This window comes from Buteo buteo, chromosome 29 (assembly GCF_964188355.1).
Source record: "Buteo buteo chromosome 29, bButBut1.hap1.1, whole genome shotgun sequence".
Classification (NCBI taxonomy): Eukaryota; Metazoa; Chordata; class Aves; order Accipitriformes; family Accipitridae; genus Buteo; species Buteo buteo.
The window spans coordinates 3,393,349-3,421,338 of NC_134199.1; the positions used below are offsets into that span (position 1 = coordinate 3,393,349).

The 27,990-nt window shown below is 38.2% G+C and overlaps 1 protein-coding gene across 7 annotated transcripts in view; it reads left to right on the forward strand.

Annotated features, from left to right (window-relative positions):
• The window catches only part of CREBBP (CREB binding lysine acetyltransferase), a 97,706-nt gene that overhangs the window by 48,863 nt on the left and 20,853 nt on the right, over positions 1-27,990 (forward strand). For 3 of the 7 annotated variants that reach the window (XM_075059465.1, XM_075059467.1, XM_075059471.1), the window contains 14 exons: positions 7,074-7,316; positions 7,953-8,052; positions 8,526-8,672; positions 9,136-9,253; positions 11,913-12,105; positions 12,239-12,292; positions 13,573-13,697; positions 14,313-14,501; positions 16,017-16,436; positions 17,069-17,248; positions 17,478-17,664; positions 22,698-22,816; positions 22,945-23,184; positions 23,671-23,759. In XM_075059465.1, coding sequence (XP_074915566.1) covers positions 7,074-7,316; positions 7,953-8,052; positions 8,526-8,672; positions 9,136-9,253; positions 11,913-12,105; positions 12,239-12,292; positions 13,573-13,697; positions 14,313-14,501; positions 16,017-16,436; positions 17,069-17,248; positions 17,478-17,664; positions 22,698-22,816; positions 22,945-23,184; positions 23,671-23,759 — 2,404 coding nt within the window. The remainder of the gene's footprint in view (positions 1-7,073; positions 7,317-7,952; positions 8,053-8,525; positions 8,673-9,135; positions 9,254-11,912; positions 12,106-12,238; positions 12,293-13,572; positions 13,698-14,312; positions 14,502-16,016; positions 16,437-17,068; positions 17,249-17,477; positions 17,665-22,697; positions 22,817-22,944; positions 23,185-23,670; positions 23,760-27,990) is intronic. The other 4 variants (XM_075059466.1, XM_075059469.1, XM_075059468.1 and 1 more) reach the window with 3 other exon arrangements.

A 27,990-nucleotide genomic window follows, 5' to 3' on the forward strand; every position in this document is an offset into this window, starting at 1 on the left:
TAATCTTGTATAAGGATGAATATACTAGTGAATTCTCCTTTCTGATCATTGAACGCAATTTATTACTTAAATACACAATAACTGAAAAGGGAAAGTCTCAGATCAAGTGCATATCCATTTTTAAAAGGTGTGGCAACTTCTTACTGGTGTTTTATTGTGAAGCAGGTCAATAGATTCCAGTTATAATGCAGTTTTGGATATAGGTAGGGTTTTGAGGAAGATATAAGCTACTTCATTATTTGTCTTACTGCTAGAAACAACTTAAATCAACATGCTAGTGATTAAGAGTAATCAAAAATGTTTGGGGGAAAAAAAATTCTTGTGCACAGAAAGCTCTGGTCTGGGTGTCTTAATAATTAAGTGTGTTTAATGCTGGTATAGACTAGCTGAAGTTCTGCAAATCATAGTGGTTTTGCCCATGCTGTTTTTTATAATAGTTTAGCTATTACTGATGCTTGGGGGCAGTCAATTTCTAGTGTATTTCTTCCCTCTTGCTCTGAAACAGAAAATATTGAACTTGTGTTGATAGGCTTGCTGCTCATCAAATCCTCTGAAAAGATGCCAAGGTAGAACATTTTACAGCATAGATGCAGCAGTTCTAGAAATCTAAGTAATGTTGTGCCTAAGTATATTTAAATAAGGGTTAAGAAGTGGAAAATAGCTGGAGGACTTGTGAAGCTTGTACCTTTGAATCATTTTGGAAGCATTCTGCTAATTTCCATTTAGACTGAGACTGCAGTGAGGAACAATAGTAAACCTTGGAGGATAGAGAAGAGCTCCTAGGTTAGGTGAGATTAAGGCAGAGGAAAGAGTAGCTGGTAAGACTGTCCAAATTATCCATTGAGCATGCTTGCATTATGGTTTCAAGAGGTTTGGTTTTGTTCCCCTCCAAAATTGAATCAATTATAAATATAGAGCTACTTGGAGCTAAGGATTTTGTTTTCATATTACCAAACTTCTCCTTCGTAAACAAGATATGTCTTTTGTTTTGAAAGTAGTAATTTGTTGCAAGTGATTAATTATGTTTGGCCTTTGAAAAATGTGTTGAAAGCTTTGCTTTTTAATATGACATGGTCCATTTGTGCATAACATCCTTATTACACAGTTGTTATCAAAGTGCTAACAACATCTAGCACAACAGAATTGTTTTTTTCAATACAAGCTGCTGTAGAAAAGTACTTTGTGCAGTATTTGTTTTTATGTCATTCATACAACTTATCAGAAGAGGAGGCACTTGAACAAAAACAGTCCTTAAAAATAATTTTGTTATAGGATCAAATAGGATGTTGTTTGAATGCAACAGAATTATAATAAGTGTAGATTTTGGCTCTCTTGTTGCATGTGGGGGAGATAAATATGAAATCTCCTTCTTCTATTCAATTAATCAATAATCCAATGATAGTAACCATGAAAATTTGTGGTTTAGTATGCTGAGGTGCAAGGTTCTTTGTTCTGAATTTTGTCTGAGTCATACACATAACACCTCATGGTTTATTTGAAAGTAGAAGATGAACACTAAAAATCTTGTTTAGATGTATTATAAAGGATACCCCTTTTTAGGTGTTCAAAATGTTTGTGAAATGATTTACATTAATGCATGCATTTGAAAACACTGTGCCTGATCTGGTGAAAACTAACCTAAGCTAAGTTTGTTTAAGACTTGAAGAAAATGTTGGCTCTCCTAGGAATAAATAATCATAGCATCTGCTAAATCGAGGGGAGGAGGGGGGTCTGCATATGACAGAATATGAGGAGAATGTTTAGAAAAGGAAAAAGAAGTGAGAAGTGTAGCAACCCTCATTACTTTTGTCAGGCTGTTGTCCTTACAGAATGAATGACCATGTGATGGTCATTAAAGAATTTTGAGTCCTAGAATCTTCTTTCCTGTGCTCGTGCCTGTTTCACCGTTGTTACTTTGAGTCCTGTTGTATCAGTGCTGGGCTTTCAAGCAGCTTCTTCAAAGTGTGACAATCTTCTAGAAAGTTCTGCAGTTCAGCACTTCTGAAACATTGCGATAGGGTGGCTTGCTTCCACCCTTCCCATGCGCAGTGGTTCATGTGCTCTTTGTAGCTATCTATTCCTACCTCTTGGGGAATTTTCATGCTGCAAAAAGTCCTGGGGTTTAGGTTATTACCACGGAGCTGGTTCTTTACAGGTGTCTTACTCCATGTTGTAGTGTTTAGATTCTTTGCAAGGAACATCTGTGCCAGGTTTCATTTGTGTAGCTTTTTTTTTTCCCCTAAGTAATCTTGAACTAACTTTTATTGTAATTGTTGATAGTAACATGACTTATTAATAGTACATGTTGGGACAAATTTCAAATTCTTTCTGTTCCGCATGTCTCTTACTGTGTATACCATGTATACCTCTGGGCGATAGGGGTAAACTGCAGAACAAGTGTTATTTTGCACATGCTAAAACACGAAGCTTTTCTTTTGAATAGGCCAGTGACTCCTGTGTTTTGAAGTAACGAAATTTGGTTGAAAAGTTTTGGGGTTGGAGGGTTATTTTTGTTAGGCAATACTTCTTGCTCCCCACTGAGCCCACCACAGTTTGAGTTATAAACTCTTGCAAACAGCTGTTGGTATATTTCCTAGTTTTATGGCTCTATGATAACAGTTATTTTTCTGAAGATTCATCTTGTCATGCACATGTTTGAGCTTCTTAATTCTCATGTTTCTGGCCTGGGCAGGTGTGTATTGTGCCACCAAGCAGCTACTGGCTATGCTTCCCCTTGCAGCCCTACAGGTGGTGATAAGTGGGCTGTGCTCACTGTTTATTATGACCTGGGCCATCCTTATGCTTGATGAGCTTCATTCCAGGATCAGGGGACTCTAGAAAACCTTTGGGATCCCTGCTCAGACTGGAAGGTGGAGTTGTGAACACAGAGCTAGTCTCCCCTTTATTTTTCCTTGTAGGAAAATTATAAATAAAATGCAGTGAGGAAAAAGCTGTATTGAGAAAGATGAAGATTAGTCATCTCAGATTTACTCTAAAAGTATGATTTTAAAGAAGGCTGGGCCAGAAATTCCCTAGTGTGTGGACTCAGGGATGAAGGGTGGGAATCTGATGAGGGAAATAGAAACAGGTACTAGGAGCTAGCTGGCTGAGGGAGTAGGTTATTGAGTATGGGCAGAACATGAAAGACCTGGATGTAGAGCATTTGGGAACTAACCCTTTGTAGAGAAGGAAGGAGCACATTGGTGCACAAGGAAATGTGCTCGGAAAGAGTAGGCAGCAACTTCTTCACTAGAGCCCGTTTCCTGTGAAAACTGGAAATGAAATCCAATTTGCTGAAGTCTTACTGTCAGTAACTGTCTGTAAAATCTACCAAAAAAAAGTTGTGGTGTATTTTTTTCAAGTGCTGGAAATCATACATAATAGTCATCTACCAGCTATCAGTTATTCCACTGAGCCACATGATAGATGGTTAGCCCACAGATTAGGAAGTTCCACTCATTGACTAATACGATGCTATACTGTGAAGGCTTTTAGTTTAATGCTTAACTTTAAATAAATATTAAAATGGCATTCATGGTGAAGTTTAATACTGACACTTCCTACCTTTAAGCTGCTCATAAAATCTTTACTTACCCCATGATCTGATTCATGATACAGCCTTTAATTAAACGATCATTGCAGGACAGGCTTGTGCTGAGGTAAGTCAAGGTTACTAGCAGGATTTTTGTTCCAGCCCCTAGGACAGATGTAACGAGAAGAGTGAGGAGCTTCAGGACAGAGCATTTGAATACTGCTGAACAAGTCTGAATTACAGAATTTGGAAACAAAATGAAAAACTTAAATCAGACTTCTCACATGGATTAGCATGTTGCTTTCACTGGGGTGATCAGGTTAGAGAGGGTGTTCATACTTAAAATAGCATTAGGAGTCTGTGTTTAGAATAAATTCTGATCAGCTGGAGGGGCAGAGCGGTTCCCCTCTAGAAGACATGAATGCAGTTTCATTAAGGCAGCATTATCGACTTTGCACACTGAAACAGGAATCCCGTAGGCGAGATAGTGTTTGATCATTCAGATTACATCCTAATGCATATGCCTAAGAGGGCCTGATCAGGACTGTTCAGGAAGTTCTGGGGCTGCTTAACTTCTGCTTGTTTGAACTTCCACTCTTAAGATATATAAAAACATGTGACTTTAACAGTGAGACATATGGAGCTTAGTTGTCTTTAAAGCATTTAGAATGTGAACAGTCCTGTACAGAGTTGTCTTCACATTTCTAGCTTCTGTCATGAGCTCATCAATGTCTGAAGCATCAGTTAATAAAAAAAATCACAGTAGACATTGCTTCATGTAGCAGTGGCCTAATGTGATAACTCGTGTTTGTTTCAGGGCTGTATTTATTTTAATTGACTTGATTTCCTATGGTATCTGCCACAGAAAGGACTGCATTTGCACTTGATCTGTCCAGTATGGAAATTTAATTGACTTACAAAGTATAGAAAAGCTGAGACTAAATAGCCGGAGCCACTCACTTCCGTGTTGGAAGTGTACTGCTCGCTGTAAGATTGTAGTCTGTCCCCTAATAGTAATACTTCAGTTTGAAGTGTTGAAGTAACATTTGGCTGTTTACCAGCTTTAGTGAGTTTTGCCTGCTTGAACAGGTACGTGCACACATGTGGAACTTCTTGGAGATATCGTTAGTCTTTTCAAACTGCAAGACAAAACAGTGATCTTCATACATTGTCCCCTTGCAATAATGGTAGTAGTTTTATGAAGAAACAGTGGGGCTTTTTTCATTTAGAATAGACTCACTCTCCATATTGTCACTTTTAAAGTGACATTCAGACTGTCAACTCTGACAAATACCCAAACTGAGTTTTCATACGTAGCCTTTGGTCTGGGGCAGAAATAGAGATCTGGAAATCTGATCTTGCTTAAGCAGACTTCTCTAGAATTGGCTGGATTGTGCTACCTAAAGCTGCTCTAACACACAGGCTGAACTTGTGCTTCATAGTAACCAATACCACTGTCAAAGCTCAGCCCAAAGCCGTGGGCAAGAGGTGGCTGACTTCTCCAAGCTCTGCCTTAGCTTCAGTGTGAGCTTCAAGCCAAGCTTGCAATCCTCAGAAGATCAGTGCCAGCTTTTTTCCCCAGAAGAGCATGAGAATGGTGAAATGCTTGGCCATCCTCAGTGGGATGGCTAGAAGCCATTTTCCTGTTACCAGCCTTCAGCATCACCTGTGGTCATTCTACCATCTCCAGAGATGTATGTGCCTCTGATTTACAGCCAACACTGAAAGCATGTGGGGGTTTTTTTGTTGTAACTTTTCCAGAGAAATATCATCCTCTTTCTCTAACAAGCTGGAACTTTTATTAGCTCCTGAATAGATCCTTTGCCTCTGAAGCCTTTTGAATTCCAGGGTGCCACAAGTTTTGTGCTACTTAACCTTTCTAGAGACTTCCTCCTGTTTCCTGGCTTGCACTAGTGTAAAGGTATCTTTCTGATAGATTGTGTGATTCCACAGTGCTATGTACAAGTCCAACAAGAAATTCATACAGTTGCTCTTTAATATGCTTTTTTTTTTTTAATGAAACTAATAGGATCTCAGTCAGCTTCTGTCTTTGTTTTTAAACTTGCTTGGAAATGATCAGTGAGTTCAAAAGTTATTATGAATGTGTCCACAGAATGTAAGCATATGTAAGCCTAATTTCCATGGTAAACCCAGCGTTGAAATTACTGTGGATTGTCCTTGGGGAAAAAAAGGATGTTTTCTGTGGGGCTGCTTATCCTGGAGAGAGGAGTCTCTGACTATATTTATTTGTAGTTCTTTGGCAAATGAGATCAGATTGAATTCTCATGTGGAGAGGGAAAAGTCTGGACTCTGTAAAGTGTGTGTTTTCTCTTGGATGGAAGCTGAAAGCGTGTGTATCTTTTTCAGTGATTCTCTCAGTTTCCATAGTGGGTAAGGATTTAAGAAAGCCTAGATAATGCTGTTAATGTCTCAGAAGGCTTGTTTTCCTGATTTTATTTTTTTTCTAACCATGTGCTGCTTCTAATATTTCAATAAAACAGCTATTGTTGCCTATATTAAAAGCTATTATTGTTGCTATGTTTAGCTCAAAAATTTTTAATGCACATTACATATTTAATTACTTGAGGGGGAAAATGTGAAGTATGTATTACTTCTACCAGAGTGTTACCAAAATGCAGTGTCTCCATAGTGAAGGATATACTCCATGTGTCATTCACAGTGGAACATGTTATTACTTAGAACGGTAGCTAAAATGAGGACCAGAAAGCAGATTTTTATTCACTTCTGGGTTTAGTAAAAACTACTTTTCCCTGTTGTTTCCATTTCCTGTCTACAATGGAAATGACTCTTCCATACGTCTGTGCGGTGAGAGAGGTTGGTTGGTTGTGGTGGTCATATAGATTAATGAATACCTAAATACTGTTATCTAAATCGTTTACCAAAACCTGTGGCAGGCTCATCCCCTTTCTGACTCTTCAAATTATTTTAGATTTTGTCAGTACAATCTGAAACCCATCAGGGCTTTTCATATCTCTGAATAACTTGGGTTTTAGGGTAATTTGGCCTTCAGAGGATTCATCTAGTGACTGCTCGGAATGAAAATTTCTGCCAACAGATCTTCAGTATTACCTTTGTGTCCAAGGACACAGTATTTCTGCTGAACTCAGGATCTCTGTTCTGGAGCCAAATATTTTGACCTAAAATGGGATTGATGGGAAAGAGGGAAGTAGAGGAATTAATTTTTTTTTCTCCCCTTAGTCTACTGTCCCAAGCATGAAAATCCTATTTAGCTTTATATTGGAGCCTATACTTTATGTATATTACAGTAATTATGGGCTTATCTACCCAAAATTTACAGCACTTCTCTTTAGACTGCATGTATTAATTGCTAGGGTGGTTTCTGTCCTGTAGAATCAAAGGCTGAGTTTCCCCACTTGGCATCTCGGGTGTCGTTCTGTCCTTTGGCAGAAAAATATATACCATATAACTATATGCATGTTCTGTTGATTCTTGGCATGATTTGTTTTATTGTTTGTCTTCATTGATTTTCCATTTTCTCTTATCCTTTCTTTTTTTATAGCCCTTTTAGGGTCTCCAGCTGGTGGAATCCAAAATTCCATTGGTTCTGTTGGCACAGGCCAGCAGAATACTCCATCGCTAAGTAATCCTAATCCAATTGACCCCAGCTCCATGCAACGAGCCTATGCTGCTCTTGGACTGCCATATGGCAACCAGCCTCAAACACAGCTGCAGCCCCAGGTACAAGGCCAACAGCCGGCACAGCCTCAGGCTCACCAGCAAATGAGGACCATTAATGCATTGGGTAGGTGGAAAAAATACCAAGAAACTAAGGTGTTAAATTGAACTGTTGAATGTTTAGGATAGTCTAGTATTTCACTTGATCAGAGTAGTGACTTTCTGTTCATGTTGATTAATAACTTAAAATTATACTATTTATAAACACTACCATGCATTTACATTTGAATATTAGAAAGCTTTGAACATATTGCCTCTGCCAAATAGCAGTAGTTTTAGTTCCTTTTAAAATATAGTCCATAGCTTATTGTTGTCTGAGGTGATTAGACAGAACTGCTGAAGGATTTTGGTTTAACAAGTATTTCACCTGTTCTAGCACACAATTCTGTCTCAAATGCTAATTTCTTTCTGGAGCTTAATTGTTAGTATTATCTTCTTTTTAGCTTCTTGAACTAATCTTAAGAGTTTATGAATTTTAAATTCTAATAGACTAGTTTTTGTAGGAAAAAAAAAATGTTCAGACTGAAAGTAACTTGATTCCATAAGTAGTTACGTATACGTACCACAGCAGATATTATCATAAAAGTACTTATCTGATATGCTGTTTCTTTTGTTAAACAGTTGGGTCAGTAAAGTGTAGTTTTGCCATGTTGCTGTCAAAATTGTGAGCTGGGTACCAATGATGTTTAATTTTGTCCCAAAGGAGCCAACCAGATGAACCTTCCCGCAGGAGGAATAACAACAGACCAGCAAGCTAGTCTAATTTCTGAAACTGCTCTTCCAACATCCCTTGGGACAAATAAGTAATGCACACATTTTCATTCTTGCTCATTTAAACATTTATTTACATACTTATGAATGTAAATAAAGAGCATGCTTTAAAAAGTAATTGTGTTGGCATGGAATGATCAGTCATATCTATGACTACGCTCTTCTTTCCTATTTCAATTCTATATCTACGACTTTATCCCCCCCAAGAGCCCCAGAATATTTGGTAGTGCTAAGTGAATTCCCAAAGGAAGAATATTTTGTATTTTTAAGTGTACAAATATCTTAATAGTTGTGATTCTTTATCCTTCATACTGTGTCTTGTAAACTCCTGAGCTTTGCTGCTTTAGGCATTGCAATTTGTTGATATCAAAATTTCACTTAGAGTATGTTAGATGCAATAGCTAGAAGTGATGAAAGCAATTACTCAAAAATTACTTCGCGCATCAATCATACAACAAAACTCTGCATTCTTGTACTGTAACAGTCCCTTTTCTTTTAATTTTAGCCCACTAATGAATGATGGCACAAATTCTGGCAATGTTGGAAACCTCAGCTCAATGCCAACAGCTGCGCCTCCTTCTAGTACCGGGGTAAGGAAAGCATGGCATGAACATGTCACTCAGGACCTGCGCAATCATTTAGTGCATAAACTGTAAGTATTCACCAAGACTGCATATTTTTCCTGAATGTTTTTAAAGAATTTCAATATGCTATTTCTACTGTTAAGCTGAAAAGTTGAGAAAATTATCAGTAGTGGTTATCTGATGCTAGGCCACTGAGGATGAGCTGTTACCTTTAACCCTTCTCTTCAGTTCATTCTTCATGCTCATTAAGGAGTGGGTATGAAATTAGTTTATATTGCTAGTAAATTCACTCTGCTGTAGTAAACAACTATTTAGATGCTAGATTGTTAAACCTCACATTTTTTTCATCATTGGATTTGCTTTAATCTTCTGAGAAATAGTACAATATTGTTGGGGTTTTTTAAACAATTTTGATACATTTTTACATATCTGATGTATAAGGGAATGTCCAGGGTGAGTATCATAAAGCTGTATTGAATTTGTTTTTTTCCTCTGAAGAATTTTTCTTTTATTCTTTCTCCTTTCTTGTAGTGTCCAAGCCATCTTCCCCACTCCTGATCCGGCAGCACTGAAGGATCGCCGCATGGAGAACTTGGTGGCTTATGCCAGGAAAGTGGAAGGAGATATGTATGAGTCTGCTAATAGTAGGGTATGTTGCTTCAGTCCAGCTATTCACTATATGTTAAAGAACAGTAGTATCACAAATGTTATGAGGATAATGAAAACCACAGAGAATCATTTCACTGTCCTCTTGATGATGAAAGTCATACTTTGGGTCTATGACAGTGTTTGTATAGTCCCAAGCTTTCTGATTAATGTCACTCCAAGCTAATTCACCTCCCTGAGCTCCATGAAAACTAGACAACATTGTCCCAGCCCTTTTTTCATTCCTCCTGAAAGTGTGTTTGATGCGCATGAAGATTGGAGCACAGCTTTCCCTTACTGACTTTCTCCTTTTTTGACGTCTGTGTAAATAGTAGTTTTAAAACTAACTTAACGCCTCTTTACCATTGGAGGTTTTCTCTAGGACTTGGTCCTGTTATACTGCTTACCTTTACCTGCACTGTTGGAGTACTCCTACTCAGCAGCACCGAGTCTAGTTCAGCTAAAACTCATAGCTGTTTCACATCTCAACATAATAAGTAGTCAGTTTGCCTGTGTTTGTCCTTATGCATGGAAAACAAGGCAGAATTCCTGGGTTTGTTCATGATTTTTGCTCTGTCTGCAAGAGATGTCAGTTCAAATCTTTATTACTCAGAGAGAGCAAACCCCTGTTCATTGATATGCAGAGAATACTATTTCATTATGACACTGTGGTAATTATACCCTAAAGGAACCACTCCCTGAAAGTTTTCATCAGGTAAAGACAATGCTAGTAGCGCCAGTAATAATAGCTAGTGATATTTTACCTGATGAGAATCTTGAGGTCCTTTCTTAAGTAAGGTAAGAGTCTCTAAAGAGAGTAGTTAGTGGCATTTTGGGTGATAGTCATCCAGTAAGACAGTAACACTTAGTCTGCCCCTCTCAGACCATCTCCAAGAAGAGCTGAAGGTGGAATGCAAGTTTTATTTCCTAGAGGCAGATAGGCAGTGGCCATACTTGTAATGCTGCTGCTGTGTCAGTGTTGGTCAGTGACAATACCATATTCTCCTTGTGGCTACCAAGAGGTTGTTTAGCAAGGGAGACTTGTGCGTGATCACCCTTGATCATCCTGGCAGCTTTAGAGACCAAATTCAGAGAGAATGAAGATTTCATAGACATAGATAGGCATCTAAATACCTTCTCAGTAAGGATAAGCATAGTACACTTCTGGTTATAAAATTAAATGTCTTCTGACCTCTATGCCAGATAAATATCCAGAAGTATCTTTTCTTCACCCCTTAAAACAACTGTCAAAGCCTCATTGCCAGAAGTCTCTTAAGGGAATTCATCTAACATTTGGCTCCAAGCCGCAAACTTGGAAGAAGGGAGTAGTTTAAAATGTATTAACGATGCTGTGTGGAATTGCTTCCTTTTTGAGGAGGATCCATTCTACTTTGACATTGAAAAGCAGATTAGTATGAGGAATCATTGTAAGCAATTTGACATTGGTTTAGTAGTATGTTCTCTTTGTGAACACATCCTTTTTCAGGAATCTTTGCAGTGTGAGAGTAGCACAATATAAAATTTACAAGTAGGAAGTTACAGGTGAAGTGTGTTGAGCAAGAGGAGGGAAGGGGCTGTAGTGCTTTTAAATTGGACAGCAGAAAGTGTCTGCACTGATGGATTTTTTTGAGACATTTGGAGGAGGGAAGTGACCTAAACCCAAAGCTTTATATTGCAACACTGGACTTTCTTAACATGGCTGGTGAGGAATATGTCTCATTAGTTTTCTGAAATGAACTCAGTCCTACTGTAATAACAAATTCTGGTTTTGATGAAAATTGGATGAAGACAAAATGATTGTGGCACAAGTATCACTCAACCTTTGCTCCACGTAGCACTGGGTTCTAAGAGCATAGGTGACCCCACAAAAAGAAATGTAGTCTTGAGGGTTTATGGTTTTTTTTTTTCCTTTAACAGCTGCATAATCTCATGCATTTGGCAGATGTGTGTCCAGCAATTGCTGACAAGCAAAATTGTCTACCTTGCTGTGCACCGTGACAGTCTTATTTGATCTGTTGTCAATGTGGATTGAGTAAAATGGATTTTTCATCTCATACAGATGTAGTGTTTAGTTGTCTCTGCCTGTGGACTATTTTTCACTGATTTCCTCAATTCCTTTGGGGTTTTGTCTGTTTTTGTTTATTCCCTGCAAAGACTGTTGGTAGTCAGACTTCAGGAAAAGAGTGATTCCTTTATGTAAAAATTGATCTGTCCTTAACATCTGTCTCCTGAAGTTTATTCAATGTAACTGTTGCTGGAGACATCTTTTTCTTTTGTCTGTGGATTAGTGGAAATGCTTATTATGAAAATAACACTTAAAAAATCATTAACACTTATAAACTAAATCACAGCTTCCTGTTGTTTTTTTGTCCAAGCAACAAAGAACCTACAGTCTTCTCCATTGTCTACTAATCTACTCAGGGTAGATATAAGACTTGGCTTTATGGCTAACCATCATATGTGTTTTCTGGAAGCTTTGTTTTTCCTTTTCTGCATGAAAGCAGTGATGAGACTGTCTCAATTTAACAGAAATCTGAAAAGAAATATTTCTTGTTTAAGTAGACAGGTGTATACATTTAAAAAAAACAAACCACAGGTGACTACATGAGTTCTGTTGCTGCTTTCTTATACTTGATGCTGAGTAGTATTTTTTTCTTTTTTAGGATGAATACTATCATTTATTAGCAGAGAAAATATATAAGATACAAAAGGAACTAGAAGAGAAGCGGAGGTCTCGTCTACATAAACAAGGGATGTTGGGAAATCAGCCAGCCTTACAGACCCCAGGACCTCAGCCCCCTGGTATCCCACAGGTGGCTGCTGCCATGGGCCAGGCACAGCCCGTGAGGCCACCCAGTAAGTACTCCTGTAGGAGATGCTTTACATTTCAGCTGTAGCTCTGCACAGTTTGTGTCCTTGGGCTCTCATGCTAATCCTGAGTTTGTATTTTAAATTGATTGTTGCTGACCATTCTTCTGTTCTGTTGCAGATGGGCCTATGTCCATGCCAACCGTGCCTATAAGTCGTATGCAGGTTTCTCAAGGTATCTATGTTTTCCTATCTAATTGCAGTTTGTGGGTTCAAAATAATCGTTAGGGGGGGAAAGCTGACCTTCTGTTTTTCTTTTGGAGTTGGGTGGGGGGAACTACCGGGTCTGTCTTTTTTGAGCATCATTCTTTGTTGTTGCTCTGTGGCAGGAACTGTCTCAGTGCGTTCTTGTCTTAAGAACTGGCAGTGTGTGCTCAGTACTTTGCTAGCAATTGGGGAGTAATTCAGTCCTTTCAAAAAGAAGAGAGCACAAGCAAGAATAACGTGGATAATCTGAGTTAAAACACTAACGGCAGGGAGGGGAGGAGGATGTTGGCATTTTTTTTATCAGTTAATTAGCCAAAAATACACCTGTAGCTGCAAACTTAGCACATTAGTCCTAGAATCTGTGTAGCTAATTATATCCTTTTTTGGTTTCTGATGCAAAGTACATCTAAAAAAGCCTTGTAGCTTGTTCATAGCACTGATGGCTTGCCATCACTGATTTAGGCTGCTGTGGACTCATGGGTGTTGGTGTTCTGGTTTGGTGTGGTTTTGGGTTTTGGGGTTTTTTTCTTCTGAAAAATACAAACCCATGACTTTTAGGTGCTTCAGCTTCCTCCAAAAAAGTGTCCCCAATTATTTTATTTCTTGATTGAATGTTAGTAGTAAATTGAAACTTGTCTTGAAATGTCTTTGAGAAGTTACAGCCTTTTAAAATTCATTTCAATAGGAGAAAAAGTTGATAGCAAGTATAGCTCCATCATTATTTATTTACACGTTTATTACTGTTAGAAAAGTTTGGGTGTTTTGGAGGAATTAAATGTTTTGTATGAAAGTCACAACAGCTTTTTAGGCATATTGTTAGCTTCTGTCCTGATTTGAGGCTAGGAGTTGCTTTCATATATGCAATATATATCTTTATCATATTTACTTCAAACATTTCAGTGAGGCCTGAATAAAGACATTGCTGTTTCAAGGCAAATACCTGATTTTAAGAAACTATCTCAAGGTATTACTTACAAATAGCATCCTGTCTTTACAGATCATCCACACTCTTCATGTTTTGCAATTTTTTTAGACACCAAAAGTTACATTTCACCCGAACTGGTATTGTTTTAAATATTTCTTGCATCCTGATTTGTCTCTTAAACCAAGTAATTTGAATTAAGTTAAAGGAAAAAGATAATGTGGAGGGCAGTCAAACTTTAGTCATAACATGTGAATTTTGTAGTAGAGTATACATACATAATGATGACTTGTTCCTAATGAGTTGTTTTGGGGGTGCATTTGCAGGAATGAATCAGTTTAACCCCATGTCCATAGGGAATGTACAGATGCCGCAAGCACCCATGGGACCCCGTGCAGCTTCTCCAATGAACCATCCTGTGCAAATGAACAACATGGGCGCTGTTCCTGCGGTTCGTACTTCTTGTTACCAAGTTCTCAAAATTGGTTGATTACATTTAGCAGTATCAACACTGATCTGAAAAGGCCATGTCATAGAGTAGTACTGTAAATTGTAGGATAATTTCATGGAAATGTACTGAGTCTGTCAGGCTTTATCAAGGTGTTTGTTTTCAATATTTATGTGTTTAAAAAAAAATAGATACATCTTTAGAGAGGTAGATGCCAGAGATGCAATAATCTCCAACAGTCTGGAAGAGCATAGTTGTTTCAAAAACTGTCTTTGCAGTATATGTACCTTCTTTATTCTCCATGAAAATGTGTTTTGATTCTTTAGAAAACAAAAATAGTTTCACTTGATTATCTCTGTTAGCTCAGAGTACAAAATGGGAGTTTTAACAATCTTAGTAGCGTTTGAATATTACCTGTTTAAAAATAACTTTCTTATGAATACTGTGGAACAAATGCTAAAGTTATATATGTATGCCCACTTCCATTTGGTTTACTGAAGCCAGTTTTCCTTTTATTTTTTTGGCCTATCTTTTGGTCAATTACATTGAGGTTATTTTCCTTTGTCTTGCTACATAATACTAAATGGTAATATCTTTAATTTGGGTGTTCATTTTTAGATGGCAATGTCTCCTTCTCGAATGCCTCAGCCACAGAACATGATGGGAGCTCATTCCAACAACATGATGGGTCAGGCTCCTACCCAGAACCAATTCCTGCCCCAGAATCAGTTTCCAGCATCCACTGGGGCTATGAATGTGAACAACGTGGGCATGGGTCAATCAACAGCCCAGGCCGGGGTGGCACAGGTAAGATGTATTTTCTAATAGTTATTTACTCTCAATTATTTTCTTCTAATTTATTTATGTACGTTTATTTATATTTATATATCAGTTGTTTATTGTAGTCACCCCTGTCTTTGGGGAATCCTGGATTACATCTGCCTTCTTCATAAGCTTTTATAATACTCTAGCTATATATGCTAACTGGGGGGCAATGCCCTCTAATTCCTGATTTAAATTCTAAAAAATGTATACTGATGAGATTTTTCAGGGGAGTATCACAAGTTAGTTCATGGGACTTTTATAAGCATCTGCTTTTGTCTTTGTGTGAATGTTAGTAGCTTACTTTAAATCAAGAATTACAATGAAGTGGTTGGGGAAGATCTTTTAAAGTTTGTTTTAACCTCTCTACTTCGGAACAGAAAATTGGTTGTGTTTTTTCTGTAACATTTTTCTGTTAACAGTAGTAGTCAGTGAAGTAGCAGCTGTGCTTATGATGCCAAAGTATATGTTTTTGCACAGGGAGAGGCTTTTTTTTTTTTTTTAACTCAGAGTCCAAGTAATTTAGGTTAGTTGAGACCTCCAGAGTTCTCTAGTTCAGCCCCATCCTCAAATGAGAGATAACTTAGATCGGGTTATGAAGTGTTCTGTCAAGTGAAGTTTGGATTACGTTCAGGATGGAGCATCTACAATGTCTTGGGCCCTGGCTCAGTTGTTTGACCACCTTTGTGGTGAACTTTTTTTTTTTTTCCCTAATGCAATTAGTTCAATAAAACTGGCTATGTAGAGGCAATATAGAAGCGTGTTTTAAATTTGAAACTTCATCTGCAGGAAACTACTCATTGATTTAGATTTCTAAGAGTAAGAGGTACATCTGAGGATAGAGTATTCTTTTTTATCATTAGCTATCTGATGCAATCTTTAGTAAATGTATAGTTTAAAAGTCTGTGCACATCCAGAATACTTTATTGTTGCTGCTCTGAAAAACAGATCCACAATTTTCTTAAGCATCTGGAGTAGTCTAATTAGAATTAAAAAAAAAAAACAAAACACACACACACAAAAAAACCCCTCTTAAGTCTTGCACTGCACAATGGGGCAGGCATTAAATGTGTTGAACTGCCTTCTAAAGCAGGGCTGCTCTAGAGTCCTGGCCTAAAATGTGTATTTGCTCGAAACCATTTTGTATGCGAAGTCTGACCTTTGCCCAGCTAATGACATGATTTAGAGATTGTCTGCCTGTGGGTTTCTGTGTTACTTGGAGATCGTGAGGATTCCCTGTCTGTGCCAGTAGAATTAATGTAAAAAGGCGTGCATGGCATATCTAGGTCTAGGAGGAAGGTCATTGACTAAGAGCTGATGAAAACGATGAGAGAAATTAGAGCATAGCAATTTGCAATAGCAGCATTTGTTTATAGCTGATCTCACGTTTAGACTTACAGTATACTTTTAAAGAAGACTTCAGTGCTGTGATTTAAAAGATAAATGTGATTCCTGGAGTTTTGGAGTCACATGTCTATAAAAGAACCTCCCTCTCTCTAGCAGGGGCAGGTTCCCAGTGCTGCTCTTCCCAACTCCATGAACATGCTAGGACCGCAGAGTGCACAGTTACCATGTCCACCAGTGACCCAGCCACCTCTACATCAGACTACACCTCCTGTGTCCACTGCTGCTGGGATGCCACCTATTCAGCACCAAACGCCAACTGGAATGACTCCTCCGCAGCCAGCAGCACCCACTCAGCCATCGACACCAGTCTCATCTTCAGGACAAACGCCAACACCAACACCGGGTTCTGTTCCAAACGCGACACAGACACAAAGCACACCTACAGGGCAGACTGCAGCACAGGCTCAAGTCACACCGCAACCTCAGACCCCAGTTCAACCCCCATCTGTGCCCACCCCACAGCCATCTCAGCAACAGCCAACATCTGTGCAGGCACAGCCACCTGGCACTCCAGTAAGTACCAGCTAGTTGCATTTTTCTTGTGTAGTGGCATTCCACAAGAGTTCGCCCTATGTATAGCACCATGTCGTGAATGCGTAGAGCCCATAGCTGTCAACAGTAGCTTCTACTTTAGACCAAAGGGTTCATTATGGAGATGTATAAAAATGTGTGCGTTCAGATGTTCTCAGCATTGTTTGAAGGAGGGGGGCGTATTGAATGACTTTGAACTGCTCAAAGTAAAAATGGCAGCAGTGTGCAGAAAGATGAGGCATAACAGGCCTAATACTATATTTGGCCTTAATCAGAATCGGTCTTTTCTGATCATGAGATTTGCATAAATTTTTTTTTCTCTTAAGATACAGTCAGGACGAATGCACATTTCAAGGAATGTACAGTGTTTTACTGGGCAGGTCTTTTCTCTGTAAAAGAAGCCTTTTTGGGGCAGAATTCTTCCTTGGCTTCTCCTCTGTAAAGCAGAGTTATTAAATGTGTGATATTGAAACTTGGCTACAGTGAGCTCCTGTATCCATGTTCTGCACTGTTTTAGCGTATCATCTCATGTCTCTTTTGTGCTGTTCATTTTTTAGTAAAGGAAAATATTTCTATATATGCAGTGTCTTTCTTTTGTACTGTTTTTACAACAGCTATCCCAGGCAGCAGCTAGTATTGATAACAGGGTCCCCACCCCTGCCTCAGTTGCTAGTGCTGATACGAATTCCCAGCAACTAGGACCAGATGCACCAATGCTAGAAAGCAAATCAGAAGTTAAAACTGAAGAAACTGAGCCAGAGACTAGTGAGACACAAGTGGAAGCTAAGACTGAGGTAAATGAGATTCTATACAGCTTAACTGAAAGCAGTGATAGATATAAAAGCACTTAATGATGTGTCTGAATTGGTGAGCTAAGGGGCGAGAGGAGGGTAGTTACTGGAAAGTAACTGTCCTGAGGAAAGCCATGGATGGAGAGTGCTTTGACAATCTCAGACTAATATTTTGATGACTGAAGTTTGGGTCACAGTTGTAATAGTATATCTCATTGCATCCTTTCTTAAGGTGGAGGAGGATTTACAAGGATCTTCACAAACAAAAGAAGAAACAGATGGAACAGAACTGAAACAGGAGCCAATGGAAATAGAAGAAAAGAAGCCTGAAATAAAAGTAGATGCTAAAGAGGAAGAGGAGAGCGGCACTAATGGAACCACTTCACAGTCCACATCACCTTCTCAGCCACGCAAAAAAAGTATGTGTCTGAAAACTGAGTTTTTCTTGTGTACTTTGTTTTTACTAGCATTGTTTTCCACAGTCTCAGCTCCTGCTGGAAGGTCTGTTTTGCATGTGTGTTCCAGCACATGGAGCTCTAGGAGATCAATACTCTGTAACTTATTTTTGAAAGTAGGATTCCTTTAATGTTACATGAACCACAGGTGAGAAAAGCATATCATTGTGGTCTTGATCCTAGCAGTCTTCTCGCAGATTCCAGTTTCTGCCCAAAAGAACCAAGACAGTAAGGCAGTGATTGTTGGAGAAATTATATACGTGTATCTCTCCATGTACATCTTGGCCAGTGCCCTTTCAGGGGAGCTCATTGTGGATAAGAGTGCTCACAGTAACCAAAAATATCCATTGCTTTGCTTTTCTCTTAGAGGCTGCACATACTGCCTTCATACTGAGTTTTAGCATTCACTTCTCTGAGAATTAGGTGCTTGGACTCCTCTCCTGAATCTGTATTCCTCCAAGGCTGGACTGCTGTAATAGACTTAAACTTTTTTAAAGTCCTATGTAGTTGTCAGTGTAATGTTCATTTGAATGCTTTCTCCTCAGAAGTAGTTAGGTCAGTAGTCTCTGAAGTTAATACACAACGTTAGCATAGATTTAGATGTGGCTGTATCTGTACTGTATATTTTTTCCAGAAGGAAATTGATGGCATTACAGATCTTGAATGGACTTATATAAATGATTGCATGCCTTGGGTTAGTAAGAAGTAAATGAATAAGATTCTTAAAACAGACAAAAATAAATTACTCCACTTGTAGTGCAGACTTTGTGAGAGCCTGCAAGATTAAGTTTTTGGACTCGAAAACCTTAGCTGTTCAGAGACCTCTGTCTCTTAGCATCTGCTTTTTCGAGATTGTTTTCTGTGGTTAGTTTTTAGTTTTTAACCAAAGGTACTTTCAACATGCTGCAAATGTCAAAAAAGGGAAAGTGATGATCCATTTCATTACTTTTTTTTCTTCTGCCCTTGCAAAGGAAACTGCATATAGTTATATTAGGAGAATGTTATGGAGAATGTTATGGGTGCATGCTTTCCAGAATATGATCAAGGAATCATAAAGTTTTAAAGTTTATGCAGCTTGAATCTTGATCTCCTGTATATGCTTGGGGTTGCATTTAATTACTAAACACCTTTTTATAAAAAAACACATTTTCCTGTAGATGGTATTTTCAGTTTGTAGCACAGTGGGCCAGCCAAATGAGAGTATGCTGCAGAACTAAATGGCAGAGCCTGTTTCAAACAAAATGTAAGACAGGGAGTGGAAACCTTATTAGCATTTATAAACCAGTTATATTCCCAGCGGAAGGAATCACCACTGCTTGTTAGAAGGAGTGTGCTTGCAAGTAAATCGAGGCAAGTGGTTGAAAGTGGAAGATTCTTGCAGAATTATTCTGCTGATTCAGTCTGGGTTACTATGTATTTCCAATACCTCATTTAGTAACACAATTTTATCTTGGAAATAGTGTCACTAAGTAACCCTATAGTATAATGTATGTGCACCATGGGTAGGTACAACTGTATACACAGTTTTAAATGGTGACATTTTCTCACCAAGTAGTTTGTCCAACTTTAATAGAGCGTTTGTATTAAAATGCTAAACAAACCAAGAAGTATTCAAGAGCAAATACTGTGAAGTTTGCTTAAGGGTTATATGATATTTTAAAACTACCTGTGAGACTCATCTGGAGTTTGCATGGGTTACAGAAGTATTTGGAAGCTCTTCTTCCTTCCCATGTGGCCAGATCCCTGAGGTGTACCCCACAGTAACCTGGGACATAGCAGATACATGCTGCAGCTACCAGGGGGAAGGAGGGCGCATGGTTGGAAGTGTCATGGAGTGTATACTATAAGATAACTTAGCAAGTTGCAGCCTGATACCTTAATGTTTGAAAAGATTCATCTGGACACCAGAGGATTGTTTTTCTGGGTACAGGTGGCTTATGTTGTGGAGTTGGAAACTCATCTGTTTGTACCACCCATCCAGGTGTACTGAACACCATTGGCCTGACTGTGCTCACTTAATATAACTAGACCATAACCTGATTTAAGTGATGGAAATACTGTATGGGCTAGAAAACAGACCAAGATGATACTGCTGAGATACTGGTCTGCTCAGTTCACTTACACCTGAGTTTTTGAAGTTTAGCTTTTTTGGATAATTGCAGACACCCCTTCAGCAAGCTTTTCTTCCTCATCAAGGTTTTGCCTTCATAAATGCGGGCAACCGAGCCATTCCAAATTCAGGATTTGATTTGGTTTGGGTTTGCTTTTTTTTCTGCAAATCTAACGTAAGCAAGAAAGGAAGGGTTTTGATTCCTTGCCTTTTCCCTTGCAGTCTTCTCAAAAGAAACGGTATAATACTCATTTGGGTAGCTCCTGTCTCCTCTTCTCATTGTAGATAGCTGCCTTAGTTTGACCTTCAAGATAAGTTTTACTGGTTTCTTCCCTTCTTTATAAGACATAATAATGCAAAACCTACAAGGGCTTGGTTTTGGGGGGGATATACCAGTGTATTGTCCTTATTGTTTCAAAGATGTCTTCATCTTCATTTACGAATTTTCTCCTTAGTAATCATACACAGGATTTCCTCTGTTTGAAAGAAGTAAAATTTTTAAAAGGTAGCATTATACTCTTCTCTGGCAGATAATACGTCATCATGATTCAGGCAAAGATCCCATTTTCTTTTTACCACCCACGCATGCAAGACAAAATGTGATAACTGGATGCCAGCTCCTTATAAAGATCATCTAGCTACCAGAGGAGAACCAAGAGCATTTCATTTTGGAAAAGGGGGAGAGGGGAGAACAGAAACTTTCTTGTAAAATCTGTGTATAGGGAGATTCTATGATCAAATGTTCTGTTATTAGTCATATTCCTTAGAGGCAGAACAGGTTTTTACTGCTAAAGATGAAGGCAACTTTTCTTTGTGTTTTTAGGTGAAGTCATAAATCAAAATAACTGGATTTTGATTTTTATTTTTTCAAACTTCAAAATGAAAGTAGGTTGTAAACTTTATCAGCAAAGATAATTAGGCTTTAAGGAACTTGGCAAAAGTGTGCTGAATCTCTGTAGTTTGGTTTTAAATAAAGATTGGATTTATTTTGAAAGATACTGTAGCTTAGTGGTATGTTGTTATAGGGGCCAGCACAGGGGAATATTCTAAAAGCAATGTCAAGCAGGTAGCCAAAATAGATTATTAAAAGGTGCTTTTTGACCTTTAAATTTCATTACATGAAATAATTCAGATTATCAGGTTATGAACTACCTGAGCCAGAGCAGGATGGTTCCAGAAGCAATAGAGAATACTTTTTCTCATGAACAGAATTTATTATTTCTTTCTGTTCTTGAGAATTCCATAACATAATTTAGTAGTTGTTTATAAAACTTCGAGAGTATATAGTAAGGTTTCTTTCACAGGAAGATGTCTGTATCAATAAATATGGAAGACAATTGCCATTTTATTGGGATGTTGTCAGTGTAGTTCAGCTGTAGCAACAGCTGAAATTATCATCAAGATGCATTTGTTGTTGTAACACCAAATGTAGGCCTCCTTGGCTCATCTCATTTTTAATCTGGCGAGTCTGAGTTCAGTAGCAGCAGCATGAGATCTTGATGTATCTGTAAGGCAAGCCCTTGCAGAAGCCCTTCTGGCAGCTTGCTTAGTCCTTTACCATGATTTAGGTGACTTGGGTGGTATCGTGTCTGTTGTGTACATGAGCAGCAATCCTCTCTTCAGTTAGAGGCAGTGCACTCAATTTGTCTTAAAAATTTCATCCTGACTAACAATTTCCAGGAGCTGCAACATCTACAAATGGTTAAAAAAATTGAGAACTTAATGCTTTAGAAATTTTTTGAGTAGGGTGAACTTAATTTCTTGTCTTGCTTTATTTTGTGTGTAATTTCAGTGAGTGTAGTTGAGACAAAAAGGCTTCCTCTCAGAAATATCGCCCAAATTAAAAAAGGGGGAAAAAAGAACTTTTTAAAAATTACAGATTTTTAACTAGAAGTCCCAAAAAGCAATTTATATCTTTACCAAAATACCATTTGAGTGACAAAAGCAATGATCAGCCTTGAAGGAAGGGGTTACTGTAGCCCTGTTGATTTAAGTGCTTCCAACAGAACTTCTAATCGCTCCCTTTTATTGGTATCGTTCTCATTTCAGCCAGGTAGATGAATTAGATGCCATCTTGCTTTCCTTAGTTGTCTTTTTTTCTCAGTAATAGGCATTCTTCCCTATTTAAAGACTCTGTTCCTAAGGAAATAAATGTAATTACACTGCTGAGATGTTCAAAGAGCTCTCCAAGTTATCATTATTTTTCAGAAAATGCATTGCCTTTCTTGTCCTTGTCATCCACTGTTGTAAGAAACATGGCTGTTGCCATGCCACTGTTGCCAAGTGGTTGTAATGATGCATATAAATCTAGAAGTATTAACACTTTCAAAATCAATTAACAGTCCATCAGACCAGGACTGTTTGTATACTATGGCCAGAAAACTCCTGTGCCAGCTATCAAGACATCTGGTTACTCTCTGTGGAGCTGGCTCTTTGGCCCTGTCCACTATGGTGTTTTTTGCTGGAAGAACATTGGCTTGGAAATAGCAAACAAGGTTAGAAGGGAGGGAGAGGAGAATCCACTTAGTCTTTTCTCTGAAGAGCTAATGTTCATCCATGTTGAAGCAATTGAATTAATTTGGTTCTGGATAAGTTGTGTGGGGGGTTTTTTGTTTGTTTTTTAATGCTCAAGGATATGTATCGTCACGGGCTACAGTTGTTCCTATCTCCTTATTCTGGGAGTATCACCTACTGTGATTTAGGTAGACTTAAAAACTGCATGGTGGCCTCTTGATGGTAAGGTTTGCCTCTAATCAGCTATGCAGATCAGGAAATCCCTCTTAAGACTTTGATGTTAACATCGTTGTTTGTTTTTTTTTTTTAAGGGGAGTCAAGGTCAGGAAATGTGGGAAGGAAATTTTCTAACCTTTCTGACTTTCGTTAACAGTTTTCAAACCTGAGGAGCTGCGGCAGGCTCTCATGCCTACCCTTGAAGCTTTGTACCGGCAGGACCCAGAGTCTCTACCTTTTAGACAGCCTGTGGATCCCCAGCTTTTAGGGATTCCGGTGAGTTAGCATTAAAAAAATGTTTTTATGTTTTGTCTTGGCTCATATAAAGATTTTGTCTTTTCTGTTCAACATATTGTAAACAGTTGACATCTTAAAAATAAAGGTTTTTGTGTGTGTGTTTAAAGGACTACTTTGACATTGTGAAGAATCCTATGGATCTTTCAACCATTAAACGTAAATTGGATACTGGCCAGTACCAAGAACCCTGGCAGTATGTGGATGATGTTTGGCTAATGTTTAACAATGCCTGGCTTTACAATCGCAAGACTTCCAGGGTCTATAAGTTTTGCACTAAACTTGCGGAGGTGTTTGAACAAGAGATCGATCCTGTTATGCAATCACTTGGCTACTGTTGTGGGCGCAAGGTATGTATTCCAGGGATGGAGTTGTATTCTTCCAAAGAGCCTAGCTAGATTAATCAGATAAAACATGTGCTTTGTACTCCTTTTTTAAAAACTGAAATACTGAATGAAAGGTTTGTTAAAAGTTTGGCTTTGTTATAAGCATGCTAAGAGCTAAAAAGGGTAGATAGCATCCTTCTTGCTGCTATTCTGTTGTTATTGTTGCATTTTTCTCCCTTGGAGAACACCTCTTTTGGTCATAAGCAATACTAAAATGCTTTGCTTGTTTCCCATGTATGTTGTAGGTGGTTAGAAGGTCAGCTATTTAGCTTATATAGTTAATAATTATAATTAAATTGAGAGCTGTGCTAATATATTTACAATAGCTTGGAAGAGTGTGATAAACATGACAATGTATTATGATATCTGTAAGCATCAGGTTTGCCTAATAGATACTTGATTAACATGAGATTACATTTTAAAGCTTCTTTTTTCACCATTGTTTTGCAGTATGAGTTTTCTCCACAGACCTTGTGCTGCTACGGCAAGCAGTTGTGTACTATTCCTCGTGATGCTGCCTACTACAGTTACCAGAATAGGTAAGTCCTTGACTTTGGCTTTTTTCCTTATTCAGGAAGTGAGATCCTTTGAGTTCTCTGCACATACGGAGGAGGATGATTATTAACTTTTTCTTTCCTTTGTCAGCAAGTCAGGAAAAATTATTTTTATATCTTTGCATGCTGTCCTTTTGCAGATGACCCTGTATTTTCCTGTACTGCAGCTTAATACACACTGTACTTAAGTGCTTGCTATTAGCTAGGCTGCACCATGCATCAGTTAAGTGGAATTGATGTTGTCCACATTTTCCACAAAAAGAGTAGCAGGGCTTGCTGGAGGGAGAAGGGCAGAACTGCAAAAAGGCACTGAGAAATCATGTTACCTTGTTCTGGGAGAATTGTAAAAATACACAGGTTTATTTTCAAATTAGTGTCAGAATTTGCAAAGTAAAGGGTACAGTGATTCATTGCAAGACTTTACATTCTCTCTTCCTAGTTAGTACTTACTTCTATTTAAATTAGTTTTGAATTAGCATTGAAAACTACCCAGAGATTCCATGAGAAGCTATGAAAACACTAGTTTTTATTATTTTTGATTACTATTAGGATTTGGTGTTTGTATGATTATTAAACAATTGTTATAATATTAATTTTCCATTTAATGCTTAAATCAACAGTGCTATAATAACAAAGCAAACTTAGAACTTGGCTTTGGTTTCTTAGATGTTCCCCCCACCAACAAAAAAAATGCAAAACATACGTGGGCTAAGACACAAACTTCCTTTTCCCTGTTTAAAACAAAGTTACGAATAGCTTGGCAGTCTGTAAGTCTTGCCAACTTTGAAGTGCACAGCGGGCTGTTGTCTAACTGAAGTTAGAGAACTAATTCAGACAGTCAGTGCTCGCCTTTAGTCTCTCTTAGGGCGATCCCTACATCACCAAACATGCTGTATGATGCTGCAAGACTGTTGTGTACCACCAAGCTGAAGCAGCACAGTGTGGGAGATAAAAATGGGTTGTCTTACATTATATGTTGGGTCTTAGGTGACCTTTGTGAGGCAGATAGTATTGATGCAGAGGAATGTAAATTCACGAGCTCTCATAAAAGGTTTTATACAGCCACTGTGAACTCCAAAAAAAGTCAGTCGGAAGAGAAATAAAGCAATTAAAATATGTTTAAAGGGATAGTACTTCAGTAGTAGAAGTGGGGGAAAAAATAACCCTTAAATACCAACTCTGTGTGGTAGAATTTCAAATACTTTTCATATTATGCATCCAGGTAGTACTGTATTTTAAAAGAATGGCAACTTCAAAAATAATTGAAGAAGAGGTCATTTTCTTTCAGTTATACCTTTCCTATTTAAGTTAGTATTAAATCATTTGGATTACTCAGTGGAAGGCAATGTTAGTTGCTAGCAAGAAGTCCAGGGTTGATGGGGCAGTGGGTTCCTCTGGACTCCTGGACTCGGTGATGCAATATTTTAGTTTCCTACCTGTTATACATGTGATAACCCATTTACACTGAGTTTAGTCTAAAAGGGTAGTAATAAAAGGGAGGTGATTTGTCTAAGTGTCAGTAGGCCAGGAATAGAACAGAAGTAGGTATAGATTTCTGTTCATCCAGATGTCCTGAGAAAGGGTTAGGGTTTTGGAATTTGGGGTGGTTAGGGAGGGGGAGGGGGGGCTTTCAGGTTTTCTATTTCAGGCCAAGTAAATTGAGTGATGAATGGGGCTTTTTTGGGTTGGGTTTTTTAACAAAATATTTCTAAAGATCAATCACTGTATTTTTAAGTGTGCATTTGGACTATCAGATCATAGAAAGCCCTTATTCATCAGCTGTATTGCTCTAAAACAGTCAAATTAACTGTTTCCTGTAACAGTGATCCTCAAATCTCAGATTTTTTTCTTAACTGAGTAGCAAATTAGTGAAAAACAAATTCTGTGGTTCCAGCAGGTCCTTAATTGGTCAAACATTTTTGATTTTGTCCATTTATGGAACAGACAAAATTGGATGTACTTCAAGTCCAGTGTATTGCATAACTAAATTACAACTAAGAATATTTAGGCACCATTGAATAAATGAACTCTGGCACTACAGTTAAATGATTAAAAGTTAATTATTTGGTATAGAGCTGTTGGCTTCCATAATAAGGCAGAAGTTTAGGTTAAAGTAAGTGTTCAGAAAATATACTTCATGTGTGAATATCCAGTTGAGAAAACTGATTGGTATTTCATATCAGTACTAGCATCCAATTACTAATTTAGAATTTCCTTTGAATGCACTTAATTACAGTTGGAAATTTACCTGTTATGCAGAGATTGAGCATTTTCTGGACTTCAGTATTGAACCATAGTTTTACTCTTTGATAAACAGGAATCAGTCACCTGAACAGTCTGCATTTGAAAAGCTTTTCATTTTTGATGTGTTGTGATAAGTACATTCTTTGGATTTTCTATGACTTTTATAACTAGAATATTGTATGCTTTCTATGGGTTTTGTTGAATATTTGTAGTGACATGCAAAAATCAGTGAATTACAAGCAAATCTCTGTTTCTGAGGGTCCATATTCATAATAAGTTATAGCTATTATTTCACCTTTGTTATTTTATGGACAAATATTCATGATCTTTAGGTGATTCATTTTCACTGTATTTCAATTTTTATTTCCTCATTTTAATATCATGAATTAAGGCTTGACTCTTGCTAGTGTTAGGCTTCAGTTCTGCAGCATGTAAAATCCTGTGCTCCCCTTTGGATCTGTGGATCACTGGAGCACGTGCAACACACTGCTGAACCAAAGCACTCATCCCTGTGAGACTGAGCTTCCTGCAGCCACAGCATGAGCAGAGGGTGAAATATCTGTGCTGGTGGAGCTAGTTAGATTTCTGCAGTGTAACTTAAATCCAGTATCAAAGGCAGCCTCATTGCTCAGTTTCACGAGTGCTTTGAGAGCCCATAAATTATTCTAAAAATGGATCAGAATTAACCTTTTCTTGGATTGTTTAAATGTAGCAAAGTATTAATAGGAGCCTTGACCATGGATTTTTCTGGCTACACACTCCTGTGTTTCAGTCCTTCCCAATCTGACTCTTAAAATGAGCATCCTTGTTAGTAAGGAAAATACTTAGCAGGTTTTGTTAGTTGAAGAAAAATTTAAAGAAGCACATTATAGAAAAAAAGGACATGAACAATGTGTAAAAGGATATAAAATTCTGAACTTGTTATGTTTGGGTTTTTTTTTTTAATTATTAGATGATGCTGTATCAATTTAGGGGTATGGGGTGAGGGGCAAGTTAAGTCAGTGTAAATGAGATGTGCAGTGTCAGTATCTGCTCCTGAAATTCTCTTGTAATACTGCTCTGTAATAACCATGATATATTTATCACTCCCAATGATTACAAATTAATGGAATACTTTTTTTTTTTTCCTCCTGGTCTTGTTCTGTTACATTATCAGCTCCAAAAGCCTTGGTTTTCCTTGGGAGGGTGATGTCTTTAATCCTAGTTGAGCTGACCCAGGAGAAGAGAAGTCACTTGCAGTTTAACTTGTGGTAGGCTGGCAAGCAGCCCTCCAGGCAGAGAGCATGGCATTTTAGCTCACATGGTTGCTATCAAAGTTGCAGCTGCCCTGCTGGTAAGATGGATTATGTGGATATCTCAGTATGGGCTATATTAGCTAGAATAAAATACACCTTTCTCCTGTGTCAATCCCACGGTAGAGGGGAGTATTCAGTGTACTGCTGCATTTAAGTGGTTCTTGGCTAGCAGAGTAGCTCTTGAAGCCTGAGCCAGCTGGCAGACTTTGCAGAAGTTTTCAGGCTCTTGTAAATTATGCTATGGTAACATGGACCTGGCTCCAGCCTGGGGAGGACACAGATTGCTCCGCAGAACATCTTTCCCCGATTCATCGGGCGCTGTTGAAGGACCCGCTCCTGCTTGCTTGCACTGTGTTTCACAAGTATTTAGAAAACATGTAGTGGTGATGCGATGGCCAGTGCGTGTTGCAGGAGGAAATTCTGATCCATACATTGCAATAAGTGCCTATAAATGTTTTTGGTTGTCTCCAGGAAAGCACAGCCTTGGAGATCTGTCACCTGGATTAAGTAGTTTAAGTGTATGAGTACATGTTTGAAGGGGCAAGCTGCCATATTTATTAATCTCCATCCCTTAAGTTGTTGGTTCATTGTAACATTGAGTCTCGTTTGATGCCTTTTATACTTACCATTTGTACGGTTCTAGTGTTTGAGTACTAAACCTGCGTTTTACTGTGCTG